Source organism: Lissotriton helveticus, chromosome 6 (genome assembly GCF_964261635.1).
Source record: "Lissotriton helveticus chromosome 6, aLisHel1.1, whole genome shotgun sequence".
In the NCBI taxonomy this organism is placed as follows: Eukaryota; Metazoa; Chordata; class Amphibia; order Caudata; family Salamandridae; genus Lissotriton; species Lissotriton helveticus.
Window position 1 is genome coordinate 707759311 of NC_136067.1, and position 13869 is coordinate 707773179.

Consider the following 13869-nt stretch of genomic DNA (forward strand, 5'->3'; position numbering starts at 1 on the left):
TCTTGTAACTGCACACTTGTCACTTTTTCCTCCTGTGCACTTTTTACTACCTCATGTATTTTTGGCTGCTCACAATTTTTACTACCTCATGTATTTTGTTTGCTCACAATTGTCACTATTACCTTTACTACCTCATGTATTTTTGGTTGTTCACAATTTTTACCTCATGTATTTTGTTTGCTCACAAATGTCACTATTACCTTATGTAACGTAATGTATGCTTTTGTAATCTGTTCTTTTGTAATGTTTCTCATTATGTTTCATTTCTGTTCCTTTTGTGAAGCGCTCTGACACCTTCGGGTAAGTCCGCGCTATATAAAAATGCATAAATAAAATAAAATAAATAAATCAGCTGACTGTTCCCCCTCCATTTCTGATCCTTTGACGCAGTTTTAAGATGTTCTTAGTTTCTACTTGTTCAAATGGGTAATTTCTCATATTTATATGCCTCCCTTGCCTTCATTGCTCGATTTTGCTCCCGAGAAAGTTTCACTCCTAGTCGTTGAACTGTCACTCATAATTACACTAAAATTATGAAATTGTCACACATAGCAATCGAATTACATTACAATTATGATAATGTCACACAGCAATCTGAATCATTGGCAGCTATGCCTGCGATGACATTGGCTTCGCACTGCCCCTCCCCTCCACAGACAGCAATCTGGCTTGCCCGGGCCGAGATAGGCTGCCATCGCCCGGGTTGTGACTGCTGCATTTCAGGTAGACTGGCAGCCACGACGGAGCTTTCATCAATCTAAACGCCAATACATATCCGTCGCCAACTAAGAGAACACAGCTCGAGCGTATTACCGACTCCATAGCTTATAGGCACTTCGGAATCATGTAACATTTTCTTTGATTGGCTGTGGTGCGTCGAATGCTCCAATCCTGGGTCACCTTATACATTACCGAGACGATTTTCAGAATATGGTTTACCATTGGGTCGGCTTTTATGCGATGCGAGCCGGAAGTGTCGAAATCGTGCTCGAGTGGACATTAAGCTGAATTAAAGGACGACCCCTGTAAGTAGTGGACAGGTGGTCACCTATTTTATTTGCACGGGACAGTATATGCGCGCTTTTAAAACTAAGGGCATGTAATATAATTCACAGTTTCCAAATATAATTTTAGAAAGATTATATACGATTTAGCCAAATGTTATGAGCGTGTGTATGCCCAGAGTCACTCAATTTGGTTGGCCGGAAGGTAGAGTTTTCGGCCACACAGCATCCAATTCCCTCAAAGAAATTAACTCCTCTTCTGCTTGGCTTTACACGAAAGCCCAGTACTCTTGTGTGTCTGCCTATCAATAGCTTAACTAATACAATTTGCTGAGTAATAAACAATGTATACGAATCAAATCTGCAATAAATGAGATGTTTTTTCCGGAATGAAGTTGGGTGGCTGTGATTCATTCACAAAAGATTATTACCAAAATAGTACATAGCGCTGCAGCAAACTACATTAAGTAAATAGAAGACACCAGCTTTGTTCTCCAAAATACAACGTTAAATATCTGGAAAGCGCGGCAGTACATGAATGTGTAAATATCACTGCCATCCCTGATTTACAATACCACGTATATCAGAAAAAAGGGCAAGAAAAAGAAACAATGAATTTGATTAACATGATGCTATGTCTCAGAAGTGACATGGTGCTTCCTCCATAGGTCACAATGCAAACACAGTGCACCTTTCGTATTTTATTAACGCCCATACAGTTAAAAGTAGCTTTATTTCGTTTAGCAGAAATCTGCTTGTCTTTTACAAAACTCAACAGTGAAAGAAAGGACAGTGTCTCCTCGCCTGTGCCACATCCTTCTGTCGAGCCCGGCTAGCGGTAGCCCTTTAGCCTGAGCCAAAACTAAGCCTACCTTGGCCAATCCATCTCTATTTTTAAGTGATTTATTACTTTAACTGTTTGAATTTACACAGGGCTTTAAGTGGGCCGGGTAACACGGGGTCTGAGACGCAACAGTAATTGAAAACTGACTTTGAAATGGGTCTCTGTTGGGTCCTCTATTGATCCTTTACAGAGAAAACTCTGATCGATTTCTCAGCAACGATATTTTAGGAATGACTGTAAAAACAAATAAGGTAATTAATGTCAGTGAGGTAGCTCCAGTTTACTTTTCACTTTTTACTTAATTTACTTCTCTCAGAGTATTTGTTTATTCAAAGATTCTGTTTTTCCTGTAGTTTTTTTGCATGCAGCATATTCATCTTGTATTGTGTGTGGTCTAGCTGTTGTATTCAGGCAAACAATACATATCACTAAAATTGACAACATCTCCATAAAGAATTGTGAGGCTCTTCTAACAAGATGCAATCCTACATCGTCTTCCTCCTGTAACTTCCTGCTCCTTTACAGACCTCCACCTAGCAAGGCAACATTCCCAGACGCACTTCTAGACACAGTTTCAAACCTAATAAGAATACACTCCAACCTAAGCGTTCTGGGGGACCTTAACATTTGGTTTGATAAACCCAATATGACCCATCCAAAAACAATAATCACCGGCCTAGACGCATTGAACCTGCATCAGATTGTCCACAATTCGACACACACTGCTGGACATATCCTAGATGTCATTTTTGCTAATACTGAACTAGTTACCTTTCAAACTATAACTCCAGTCACATGGTGAGACCACCACTTGCTTGCCTTCCAACATAAAACAACGCTAAGCGACTCACCTAAAACTACCATACATCCATCCACCTATCGGCCGTGGAACAAACTCAATTTGAAACACTTGGAAACACAACTAACATCCATTATAAATCTGGAAACCATACATTCTGTTCAAAATCTATATGAGCGGCTACAGGAAGCTTTTGACATCCTGATACCACTCAAAACCACACAACAGAAGAAAAGAAAAAAGCGCCTTGGAGAAACATAGAAATAAAAGACATAAAACAACAAATTAGAAAACTGCAACATACCTGGCTCAAAACAAAGGCCAAACAAGACAAACTTCACCTACAGAAAATTAACAGATTATACAAGTTGGCTAACAAAAAAGCTAAGAAAAGGTACTATTCAGACAGAATTCAAAACGCTAAATGTGCAAATAAAGAATTCTATGAAATACTCAATGAATTTCGCAAACTAAATTGCCTAGGAAGAACTCATCCTGTTACTCGAGATTTCACAGACAAACTGGCAAATCATTACAGGGACAAAGCAGACACGTAGGAATCGTACTTTAAACAGAAACAATGCACCAGCACTATCCCTTGTACAAAGCAACAATCCAAGAATGCTCTAATCAAGCCTCTCAGTTCCTACCAACACATCTCACACAATGAATTTATGGACCTGGTCAAAGCAAACAGGCCTGCCGGCAGCCCTTCTGACCCCTGTCCGCCACAAACTTTCAAGACAATTCTTTTAACAACCTCTGCTGCCACTCCTGTAAGAAGAATCATCAACGATTCTTTAACTACTGGAATATTTCCAGAAGAACTCAAAAAGTCATACATACGCTCTTTACTGAAGAAAACAAACTTGGACCCACTGAACCCTGACAACTACAAATGGACCGTTCCTGGGCAAACTGATAGCAAGAGCAGAGTTTGCCCAGATGTCACACTTCATTGAAGAGAATGACATACTTTCAGACTTCCAAACAGGATTCCGTCCAGGAAGAGGCACTGAATCTGCCCTCCTTGCCACCTGGGATGACCTAAAGAAAACAGTTGAGCGCAACGGGGTTGCTGCGCTACTCCTCTTGGACCTCTCAGCTCCCTTTGATACCGTTGACCATGACACTCTGAAACAAAGACTCTATGAAGCCGGCATAGAGGGAACTGCTCTAGACTGGATCGCGCCCTACCTTCGAAACAGAACTGTCATTCATACCCCACCTTTCTCGTCCATACCGTACTCCACAAAAGCAGGGGTCCCTCATCATCTTGCCATGCTTTTCAACATCTACATGAAGTCATTACCAATACTGATCAATAAATTTCACCTCACGTGCTATAACTATGCAGATGACACGCAAATACTCCTTCAACTGGAATGCCCCAAAGACATTGGAAAATCACCAATTTTCAGCTGTCTCAGAGCCGTGGATCAGTGGATGACCTGGAGCCATCTCAAATTGAATGCTTCAAAAACGGAAATACTCACGTGTGGCGATTGGAAACATTACAACCCGCTTGTCGCATGCCCTGATGAACTGGGATCACTGCCTAAAGTACAGAAGTAAGCAAGAAACCTCGGAATGACCATGGACTCCAAGCTGTCGATGAATGCCCAAGTGGATAAACTAGCAAGATCAAGCTTTGCTACTTCAAAAACGCTGGGACGAATTTTCCCTCATTTGGGCGATTTCCACACAAGGTGCAAGCTACCATCTCCCTTGTTCTGTCCAAACTCGATTACGCCAATAGCCTCTACTATGGATCACCTTTAACGCCCATGAAAAGACTACAACGGATTCAGAACTCGGCTGCCAGACTACTCTTGCATATCAAACTGGGAGACCACATCTCCCCTGCCTTGAAAGCCCTGCATTGGTTACCGGTTGCCAGAAGGTCCACGTTCAAGTTGCTTTGTATCACCCACAAAGCAATACGTGGAATGGGACCACTCTTCATCAGGAATAAAATCACCAAGCACATTCAACAAAGGAACCTCCGCTCTAAAGGAGCATCTCGCCTCAAAATCCCACCATACAAGAAAAAAACCATGGGTGGCACATCCTTCTCTGTTCAAGCAGCCAAACTATGGAACTCTTTACCCCCTAACATAAGGTCCACTGACAACCACCTTTTCTTCAGAAAACTACTCAAGATTTGGCTCTTCCCCACATAAGCACCATACGCAAACAGAAATTTACAGCATATCCCTCTGTATACAAGCATTTGTTTTCACGATAGATATATACCTATATTTGTGTATTATTTTGTATAAACATGTAAAATAATTATGTTGTTGAGAGAAAAAATAATAATAATAAATAAATAAAAATCATCTTTGGTCTACATGTACATACTTCCATTGTGCTTCTATGTATCTTCCATGTACTTGGATCTGTGTGTCTGTTACTTTTCTCCTGAAAAAGCATAGCCAATGCACTACCCTATTTCTCATCCTGTGCCTCTATCTATATCTTTAATCTACATATACTTACCTCCTTTATGTATCTATATACTTTCAATGTCATTATGGATCTATATATTTATCACTTTCTTCTAATTTAGCATTTCCAATGCACTACCCTATTTCTCAGCCTTTACTTCGCTCAATATATCTTCTAGCCCAACCTTCTGACTCATCTCAAACTTCTTCTACTACTCCTTCCAATGCACTACCCTATCTCTCATCCTATACATCTACCAGTATATCCTCTACATCCACTCTCTCATTTATCCCATACCCCATACCACTACTATGATTGCCAAAATAACACTTTCTAGACTCTCTCCTACTCTACCCCTCCTTGCATCATCTGACACCTCTTTTACTATACCGATCCCCTAACACAAACCTTTCTAAACTCTTCCCTCTGAGTCCTCCCCTCCAAAACTCCTTTTTACTCATCCAAAAGCCTCCCCTACTGCTAAGACCTAAAAAAATAAATCTTCACTCTTTTATCCCTCCACTATCCTTTTCAATCAAAATTAACAGACTAACATGTTCACTTCTCAAATTCCATATTAAACTATACTAATATACTACCCAAATAACTGAATAACATATCCAGTACTCAAATTACTTAATATTTTTTACTATACTAATTTTCAACAGTAATCCATTATGGGTTCCGGAGTGGTGTGCTACTCGCCAGAAAAGCGCTTCAGCACCCATCAGGGGTAACAAGTGCTATATGAATGCAAATCATTCTTCCCCTTTTATCCCTCCGCTATCCTTCTCACTCCAAGTAACTGACTAATATCCACCACTGAAATTACTTCATATTTCACCATATTAATTCCCCACAATCCTTTGTATGCTTCCTGAATAGCGTGCATCAACAAGCGCTATATAAATACAAACCTTTGTCCTCCTCTATCCTTCTGCTATCATTCCAAATCCAAATAACTGACTAACCTATCCACCACTTAAAATGTACTTGCATGTTTCACTATACTAATTCAACATTAATCCTCTATGGGTCCCGGAGTAGCGTGCTACTTGCCGAAAAAGCGATTTGACGCCTCGTCAGGGGTAGTAAGCGCTATATAAATGCAATTACAATACAATACTGTGAACTGGGTCGTTTGTAGGTGAACATAAAAAATAAAAAAAATTGGTCTAAAAAAAGCACACATTGCCATCCGTAGTAGTCGCTGGCTCTTAAGAAAACTACTTTTTTATGGATGTCCTTGTGAAAAGGAAGAATGCTGTAATTCACAGGGAAGCTAGCCAATGGCTGAAGTAGCTGACCCACTACCCCGTGCTGTATGCCCCAGTAGATGGATGAAAAATGTTAATGACACAATAATTGACCAGTGACTGAAGGGGGTGGGCTGAAAGCCACTATAAGAATATAAGTAAGTATACCCTATTTGCCTTTCACAGCATTACCAAGCCACTCACCACTTTTCTTTCACATCACAACCTGCAGTCACACACAGCTCAGCAACTTGCAAAACTCATTCACTAATTTACATCAATTGCAGTTCGCAGCACTCCTTAATTACCAAAGTCCACGCACAACTCATAACTCGCCACATCAGAAATGTTATTCAGTCAGTTGCAATATCGCTGGCAAGATTCCTGGAGCCATTTACTGTACTCAAAACGCTGTACGCCTACACGCACTGCGCTATTAAACTACATTCATAACATAACCCAGTTGCGCTAATTACCTGTGGTCACCCACAGCACCCACTCAAAACATCAGTGACCGCAAACAAAATGCTCGCCTCCACCCACATATATATTATAATTCATTCCATTCAATCACTTTATTCTGATAAAAGACCTTAACAGCAACATAATTGATCACAATGATACTCAATCATAAAACTACAATTGCCACTCAACATTAAAATTTCATTACAAATTTAAATATATAGTACAATAAGGTGCCTAATTAGGATACAGTTTTAAAATAATACATTGTGTCATCTATGTACAAATTAGCTGTTCTCTCTTAGGGTCTCGTCTTTATATCCTATAATACCGAGGCATCAGAGTATTACAGCAAAGACACTAAAACTTGGCCAAATCAGAAATAATTTTAGACCGGACTGACCAAATACATTGTAGGTATTTTGCAACAGATGAAACAATAAACGATGCAGTATCTGACTTGCATATGCTAAGTGCTACCTTGCATTGCTGGATACCCAGATTTCGATAAAGGGGCACTATCGATCGTTAACATTGCCTGGAGTAAAAAGGGCAGACGAATAAAAGGTGAGCATCCGTTTCTCTGAACTCCTACAGACCTTACTCAGGGCTCGACAAATCCACTCGCCCGCTCGCATTTGCGAGGGAGAATGGATGAGGACGAGCTATTTTTAGGTCCTACTCGCCCTTTCTGGCGAGTAGGAAATCAAACTAACTTTTGTCTTCTGTCTTTAAAAACAGCAAAAGTGACAAGATAACACGATTTAAAGGCATTTTTATTGCTCACAAGGGAAATGAGCAATAAACATGCCTTTAAATCTTGTTATCTTGTCACTTTTGCTCCGTTTTCAGAGACGGAGCTCAAGTGGGTTGGAGTCAGGTCGAGGGGATTTTCCATGGTACTAGACCTGCAGGACTAGTACCATTTTTCGGATTTGTCGAGCCCTGCCTTACTGCCTGCGTTAGTGCCCCTCCAGTTGCAGGTGACCGAGGCAAGTGATAGGGTTCCCAGCCTAAACATTATATATAAGGACTTTGTGAAGGGAAGGTCATCAAGAAAGGGCTCAAACCTTGGGGCTAGCTTAAACTTAAAAAATCTGTTTGATAGTATGCCCAAGTTTGGTGATTGGGAACGTTTATTTTCCTCTTCCATCCAGAAGGCAGTCTTAACCAACTTAATGGAGGAAGAAGTGACAAGAGATGGCTGGCTCCAAAGGTTACTCAAGCCCAGTCTTGTTAACGTCTCTTTAATGTATTTTAACCATGAGGACAAAGTCACTGCTCTCTATATGCCCAGAATAGCAGTGGTAATACCCATTTGCACCTGCAATATTGTAGGTTGTTGAAGGGACTGAAATTTAATAATTGCTCCATCTTGAAAACTGCTGATTCCAGCAGCCTCTTTTTGTAGAAGCCTACTTTTTGCAATTGAAAGTGGACCAATGTTTTGTCCCAATATCTTCTAGGAAGAATATCCACATTATTTTGGATTCATACTGATCTTTGAAATATTCTGTTTTGTTGTTTAACCACACTGTTGTTGTGCTTCTCCCTAAGACTACTCGATTCCTTGGTGTGCAGAACATAGCAACAAGAGTTTTGATGACATTCACAAAAGATTGACCATATTTCCCCAGAGTTGCAGACTTCGCATTAACTATCAGCACACAAGCAAATTTAATTCAAGTCTTGTGTAGACTTTATCAAGCAATCATTTTTATATTTAAGACAGCTCCTCTCTTGAAAGGACTCTTTTAATTAGAAGAGCATCTACATTTTGTTAGCCACTAAAAACATTCTTAGTATAAAGTGGTTTCACCAAACTGTCTATTCTCGTCCTTTGTTGTTCCAGTAGTGCCATAAGACCCCTATTTGAGTTTAAGAGCTTTAGCCCAATCATTGCCAGTGTATTCTTTAACATTCCTTGACTGAAAAACAGTGGGTGCTAATTTTAATTAATCATAGAATTAAGTTAAGCCGCTCACTCACAAATTTGCAAACTGGAGATCAATTGATTGTAGTTTTTTTGTAGTTTTGAGTTTTCTATAGTGCGAATTAGACCCGGACGTATCAGAGCAATTTGCATGATCACCAGTTACGCTACAGACTGACACATTCATTTTTGTTAGGCACGGGGAGATTATGCTGTCTATTAGAATAGCGGTCGGATCGCCAATGCCTGTATGAAGGTGGCGATCTGCCCGCCATTACTCACCGCCTGCCTACCATTTCCCCCTGCCATATTACGAAGGCGGGGGGACCCCGGCGGACAGAAAGACCGTCCGCCGGTTTTCCGCCAGTCGACGAGTCGACCAGGCGAAAAAAGGGGCTCAATATGGTGGCGGTGCCTGCAAGACACGGCCATCCATATTAAAATGCAGGCAGAGATGTGACTTTCCATGGCGGCGTTGCCGCAATGGAAAGGCATGTGGGTTCTGCATGTGGAGTCCCGTTGCGAGCCACCGGAGTGTTGGAGGAGGGGGGGGCACATTGGCGTGGACAAGGTGGCAGGCACAGCGCGGTGCCTGTCACCTTGTGCATGCAAATGCACAAGGTGCACCCACAGCATTGTGGCGGGCAGTGCTGTGATCACCGCCAGCCACAATGTTCTGGATGAGGGATGCAACTGTGGCATCCTAATTGCCGGTGCGGGACCGCCGCACCACTGGTGGCCGGTCCCAGCACCGCTAGGGTGGCGGGCGGACTAAAGCCTGCCCGCCATCCTTATAGACCCCTAAGTGATTTGCCCAGAATCACAGACTGTTAAGTGTCCCTTCCGAGGCTCAAACCTGGTTCCACCGCTCCGAGGAAGACCGCCCTGGCCGTTAGGCCACATTCTCTCACCTAAAGTGCAAGAGAGTTTAAAAATTCCTGCACATTATTGGCATAAAATCACCAGCAAGGGAACTTTTCTTTTGAAATCTTTGTGCCCCACCCACACAGACGAAACACAGCTAGTGCATTAGAGGTCTCCGAAGAATGACAGGTTTCCATATAGACATTTTTCTCAAATGTAACATTTGTTGCTCCATTGCCACTCACCGAGATCATCTGCGGCGTACCCCAAGGCTCCACGCTCAGCCCAACCCTCTTCAATATCTACATGTGCCGCCATCGCACGCCAACACAACATTAACATCATCTCCTACGCCGACGACACATAGCTGATACTGTCTCTCACCAAAGACCCAGCCACAGCCAAAACCAACCTACAGGAAGGAATGAAAGAAGTCGCAGAATGGATGAAGCTCAGCCGCCTGAAGTTGAACTCAGACAAAACGGAGGTCCTCATCCTCGGACAATTCCCATCCACCTGGGACTACTCCTGGTGGCCCTCAGCTCTGGGCTCTGCGCCAACACCCTCGGACCACGCACACACGCTACCTAGGATTCATCCTGGACTCCTCCCTCACGATGACCAAGCAAGTCAATGCCGTCTCGTCATCATGTTTCAACACCCTGCGAAGGCTCCGAAAGATCTTCCGGTGGATCCCCACCGAAACCAGAAAGACGGTCACCCAGGCCCTCGTCACCAGCTGCCTGGATTACGGAAACGCCCTGTACGCAGGAACCACCGCCAAAGTTCAGAAACGACTACAACGCATGCAGAGCGCCTCGGCACGACTCATCCTCGACATCCCTCGCCATAGCCACATATCCGCCCACCTGAAAAACCTTCACTGGCTCCCCATCAACAAGAGGATCACGTTCAGGTTCCTCACCCACACACACAAAGCGCTCCAAGACATGGGCCCCGAATACCTCAACAACCGCCTCTCGTTCTACACTCCCACCCACCAGCTCCATTCAGCCAACCTCGCCCTCGCCACCATCCCACGGATTCGAAGAACCACCGCCGGAGGAAGATCGTTCTCCTACCTGGCAGCCAAAACATGGAACTCCCTCCCCGCACACCTACGTATGACCCAGGACCATCTCACCTTCAGGAAACACCTCAAGACCTGGCTCTTCGAGCAGTAGCAGCACCCCCCAAGCTCCCCCTTCCCAGCGCCTTGAGACCCTCACGGGTGAGTAGCGCGCTATATAAATGTGTTGATTGATTGATTGAGGTGGTATATTAGGAAATAAATCTATCTTCAGGTGCATACGTATAAAAAGCAATTTCCTCTTTAGCCCAATTAGCTGAAGGGAATGTAAGAGGATTTCAGTTCACTCTATAGGAACCAATCAAGAGGTTAGATCTGGCTGAAAATGAAGAGGATTTTTGGAATCAGAAGATGTGCTGTTGTCTTGATTGCACTATGTTGAACATCCACTTGAGGTGCAGTGAGGGTGAAAAGCACAGAGGGTGTGCCGGCATAAAGAAACCCATCAGCTCATTGGCGCAATTGTTCATATTGGAAACCACAGTAGTTCTATTTGACACACGCTCATGTTCTTGTTGTGTGTGTGGTTTCTATTTTGTTCAGTACTTAAGGTTGTGTTACTTGTCCTTTATGTGTTTTCTGATGTGCTAGCGTGTTTAGAAGTACTGGAGAGGATCATGGATATATGTGTACAAATTATCAGTGCAAATACATTTATATGAGCACACATATATGTGAACATATATTTGAACACAATTAGAAGTGTAAGAGTTCACTCTCCAATAGATTATTAGGAAATATTAATTTAAAAATAAAACATGCCCTTTTTATTATCCTCAGGGAAGAAGCTGCTGCGTGTGAGGATGTCCTCTTCAGAACCACCTGGTCTGAAAAATGAACCCCCAAAAGAGAGTGGCTACAGGAATCCAGGTTTCAGAGGAGTTCAAACAACTAGCCTATTCCGAGCTGTTAATCCAGAGCTTTTCATTAAACCTGTAAGCTTCTTTCATTTACTGTGTTAATTTGAGTGGGGCATAAAGGGTGTGCACAGCAGTTTGTCTTCAAAATATCATCCCAAAATGCCATGCTCTTTCTACATGTATAATGGCATTTTGTAAAAGAACACTTTAATGCAGTTAAAAGAACATGAGTCTTAAGAATGTATACGGAAGTGGCCTATTCTTCTTGATACATATACGTATTATCTAAACCTAATTTAATTGGTTCAATAATCAACATCTGGTAACGTTGATTGGCTTCTAATGCCCATCGAATACGCTCCTTTCGTATATGTCATGACATATTTCTTGAGCCTGTCTAAACCAACTGCTCACATGCCTATTCAGATAGCTATTAAACTCTTCTTTCTTACCAATGCTTTTTAAGAATTCTTAAATCGCCCTATTCTTAATACACTGATTTTTGTTCCTGCTAGTTGACTATGCTTGTTGACGTTTTCACTTATGGATTGACAATGTATATGTGGCCATAAGCTATTAAGACTAAAAATGTGCCCTAGCCGTTAGTTTGCACAAATGCTAGACCTGCTCATCAGTGGACGAAGTTGCATTCTTCTAATGAACGCTGATTTCTGTGTCCTCTATTTTAGCTTACCTTGGTTTGTCTTTTACTAATCCACAAGCACTGAACATTTAGTAATCTGTGTCGAGTGACTCTTGTTTTGCAGGCTCTTAATGCTGTTTAGACTCTCTGTACCCCGCTTTGCACATCTTTCCTGACGTATCTGTGTCTCAAACATCCCTTTGTAGTGCTCTTAGTGCACATTCCAGCATTCAATTCTTAATTTTGTACTCATTTGAATTTGTATTCTTGCTAATTTTTTTCTATGAGAGTTATTTACAACAAATTCATAATCGTTGTGTTTCTAGCACTTTGTCGAGCGCTGCAGAGCAGTTTGGGTATTCCTCCTATGTGCATCTTCTGCTGCTAGACTTCTGCCTCATCTTGTCTGGACCACTACTCCTATAGCGACTATTCCATCCCGGAAACCTGCACCTGAAATACCAAGTGTATGTGATTCCTGGGATGCTGGAGCACATATTGAGTTCGCCATGCACAGGGGAGAGTATGCCAATGCAACGCATCCTTGTGCTCACCTAACCACACCCTTCTTCCCTGAGTTCACTAGGGGCTAACCGCATCCTTTGCCACTCATCTGTCATCCTTTGCCTGCTCAGATTCCCTCCCCTGCAACAGCCGGTGCCCAGGGGTGGGTGCCATGGAGCTAGACCAATATAACCGGTTATTCACCCATTTCAGTAATATACTCTGGAACATTTCATCTTTGCAGGGACGCATGCTTATTGAAGTCAAAAGAAAGCAAGTGAATCTTCGGTGTACCTTAGTCTTTTAGACAATTACACACCATGTGGTAATTTCGAAAGTTATAGGCAAAACAGTATAATAAGCTGAGTTAATTCTTTTCTTTGGCAGAACAAACCGGTGATGGCTCTTGGACTGGTCACAGTTACTCTTTGTGTGGCTTACATCGGGTACCTACATGCAACTGCCGAAAACAAAAAGGATCTCTATGAAGCTATTGACAGTGAAGGAAACCGGTACATGAGGCGAAAAACGTCGAAGTGGGATTGAGCATCATGATGGAGTTCATCATATGTAAAAAGGAAATGTTTTTTTTGTAAATATTTTATCTGTAGCATTTTTGTAGCTACATCCCAGCAGCAGTGTTAAAAACTTGTTCAAATAAAACCGAAATGCACTTTTCTTTGACGTAGTTTGTCATGTGTATATCCTGTGAAATAATGACCCTTCTATTGAAGTGACTGAGTAATCTGCTGGCAGCACATTTTGCCTTCTTTGCAAATATTTCTAAACACGTTGTCATCCCTACCAATATTTAGAGTTGGTTATTTGTTTGAGGGGATAACAAGAGGTGATATAAAAGTTGGATGTGCTAATTATGAGGTTTTTCTGTGGTCATTTTCCTGTTAACATTATTTTTAAAGGGAAGTGCGATTTTAGCTACAATATTGTTATGGCAAGAACGCTGCAGAAAACACTCGGATATTAATGCCTCTGAAACAATGGCCTGTTTTCTTTTGGCAGTGATTGACAACCTTACAAGTGTGCCTATTGGATTAGACACCACGAATGCAATTTATTCAACATATAGAATTGTGAATGGCTAACATTGAATAACGGATACGTTTTTCAGTTCTGGCTGACATAAAATAGAGAAGGAGAA

The 13869-nt window shown here is 42.0% G+C and overlaps 1 protein-coding gene across 1 annotated transcript; it reads left to right on the forward strand.

The window, feature by feature from the left end:
• The first annotated feature begins 902 nt into the window (after positions 1 to 902).
• SMIM8 (small integral membrane protein 8) lies at positions 903 to 13388 on the forward strand. The gene is made up of 3 exons (XM_078646827.1): positions 903 to 1025; positions 11484 to 11638; positions 13098 to 13388. The coding sequence occupies exons 2-3, from the start codon at positions 11507 to 11509 to the stop codon at positions 13254 to 13256; spliced, it is 291 nt and encodes a 96-aa protein (XP_078502953.1). The 5' UTR covers positions 903 to 1025; positions 11484 to 11506; the 3' UTR covers positions 13257 to 13388.
• The last annotated feature ends 481 nt before the right edge of the window (positions 13389 to 13869 follow it).

Coding starts and splice junctions, on each gene's coding strand:
- SMIM8 (XM_078646827.1), top strand. CDS start 11,507: ATGTCCTCTTCAGAACCACCTGGTCTGAAAAATGAACCCCCAAAAGAG. Junction 11,639..13,097: donor CAGAGCTTTTCATTAAACCT/GTAAGCTTCTTT, acceptor TTTCTTTGGCAG/AACAAACCGGTGATGGCTCT.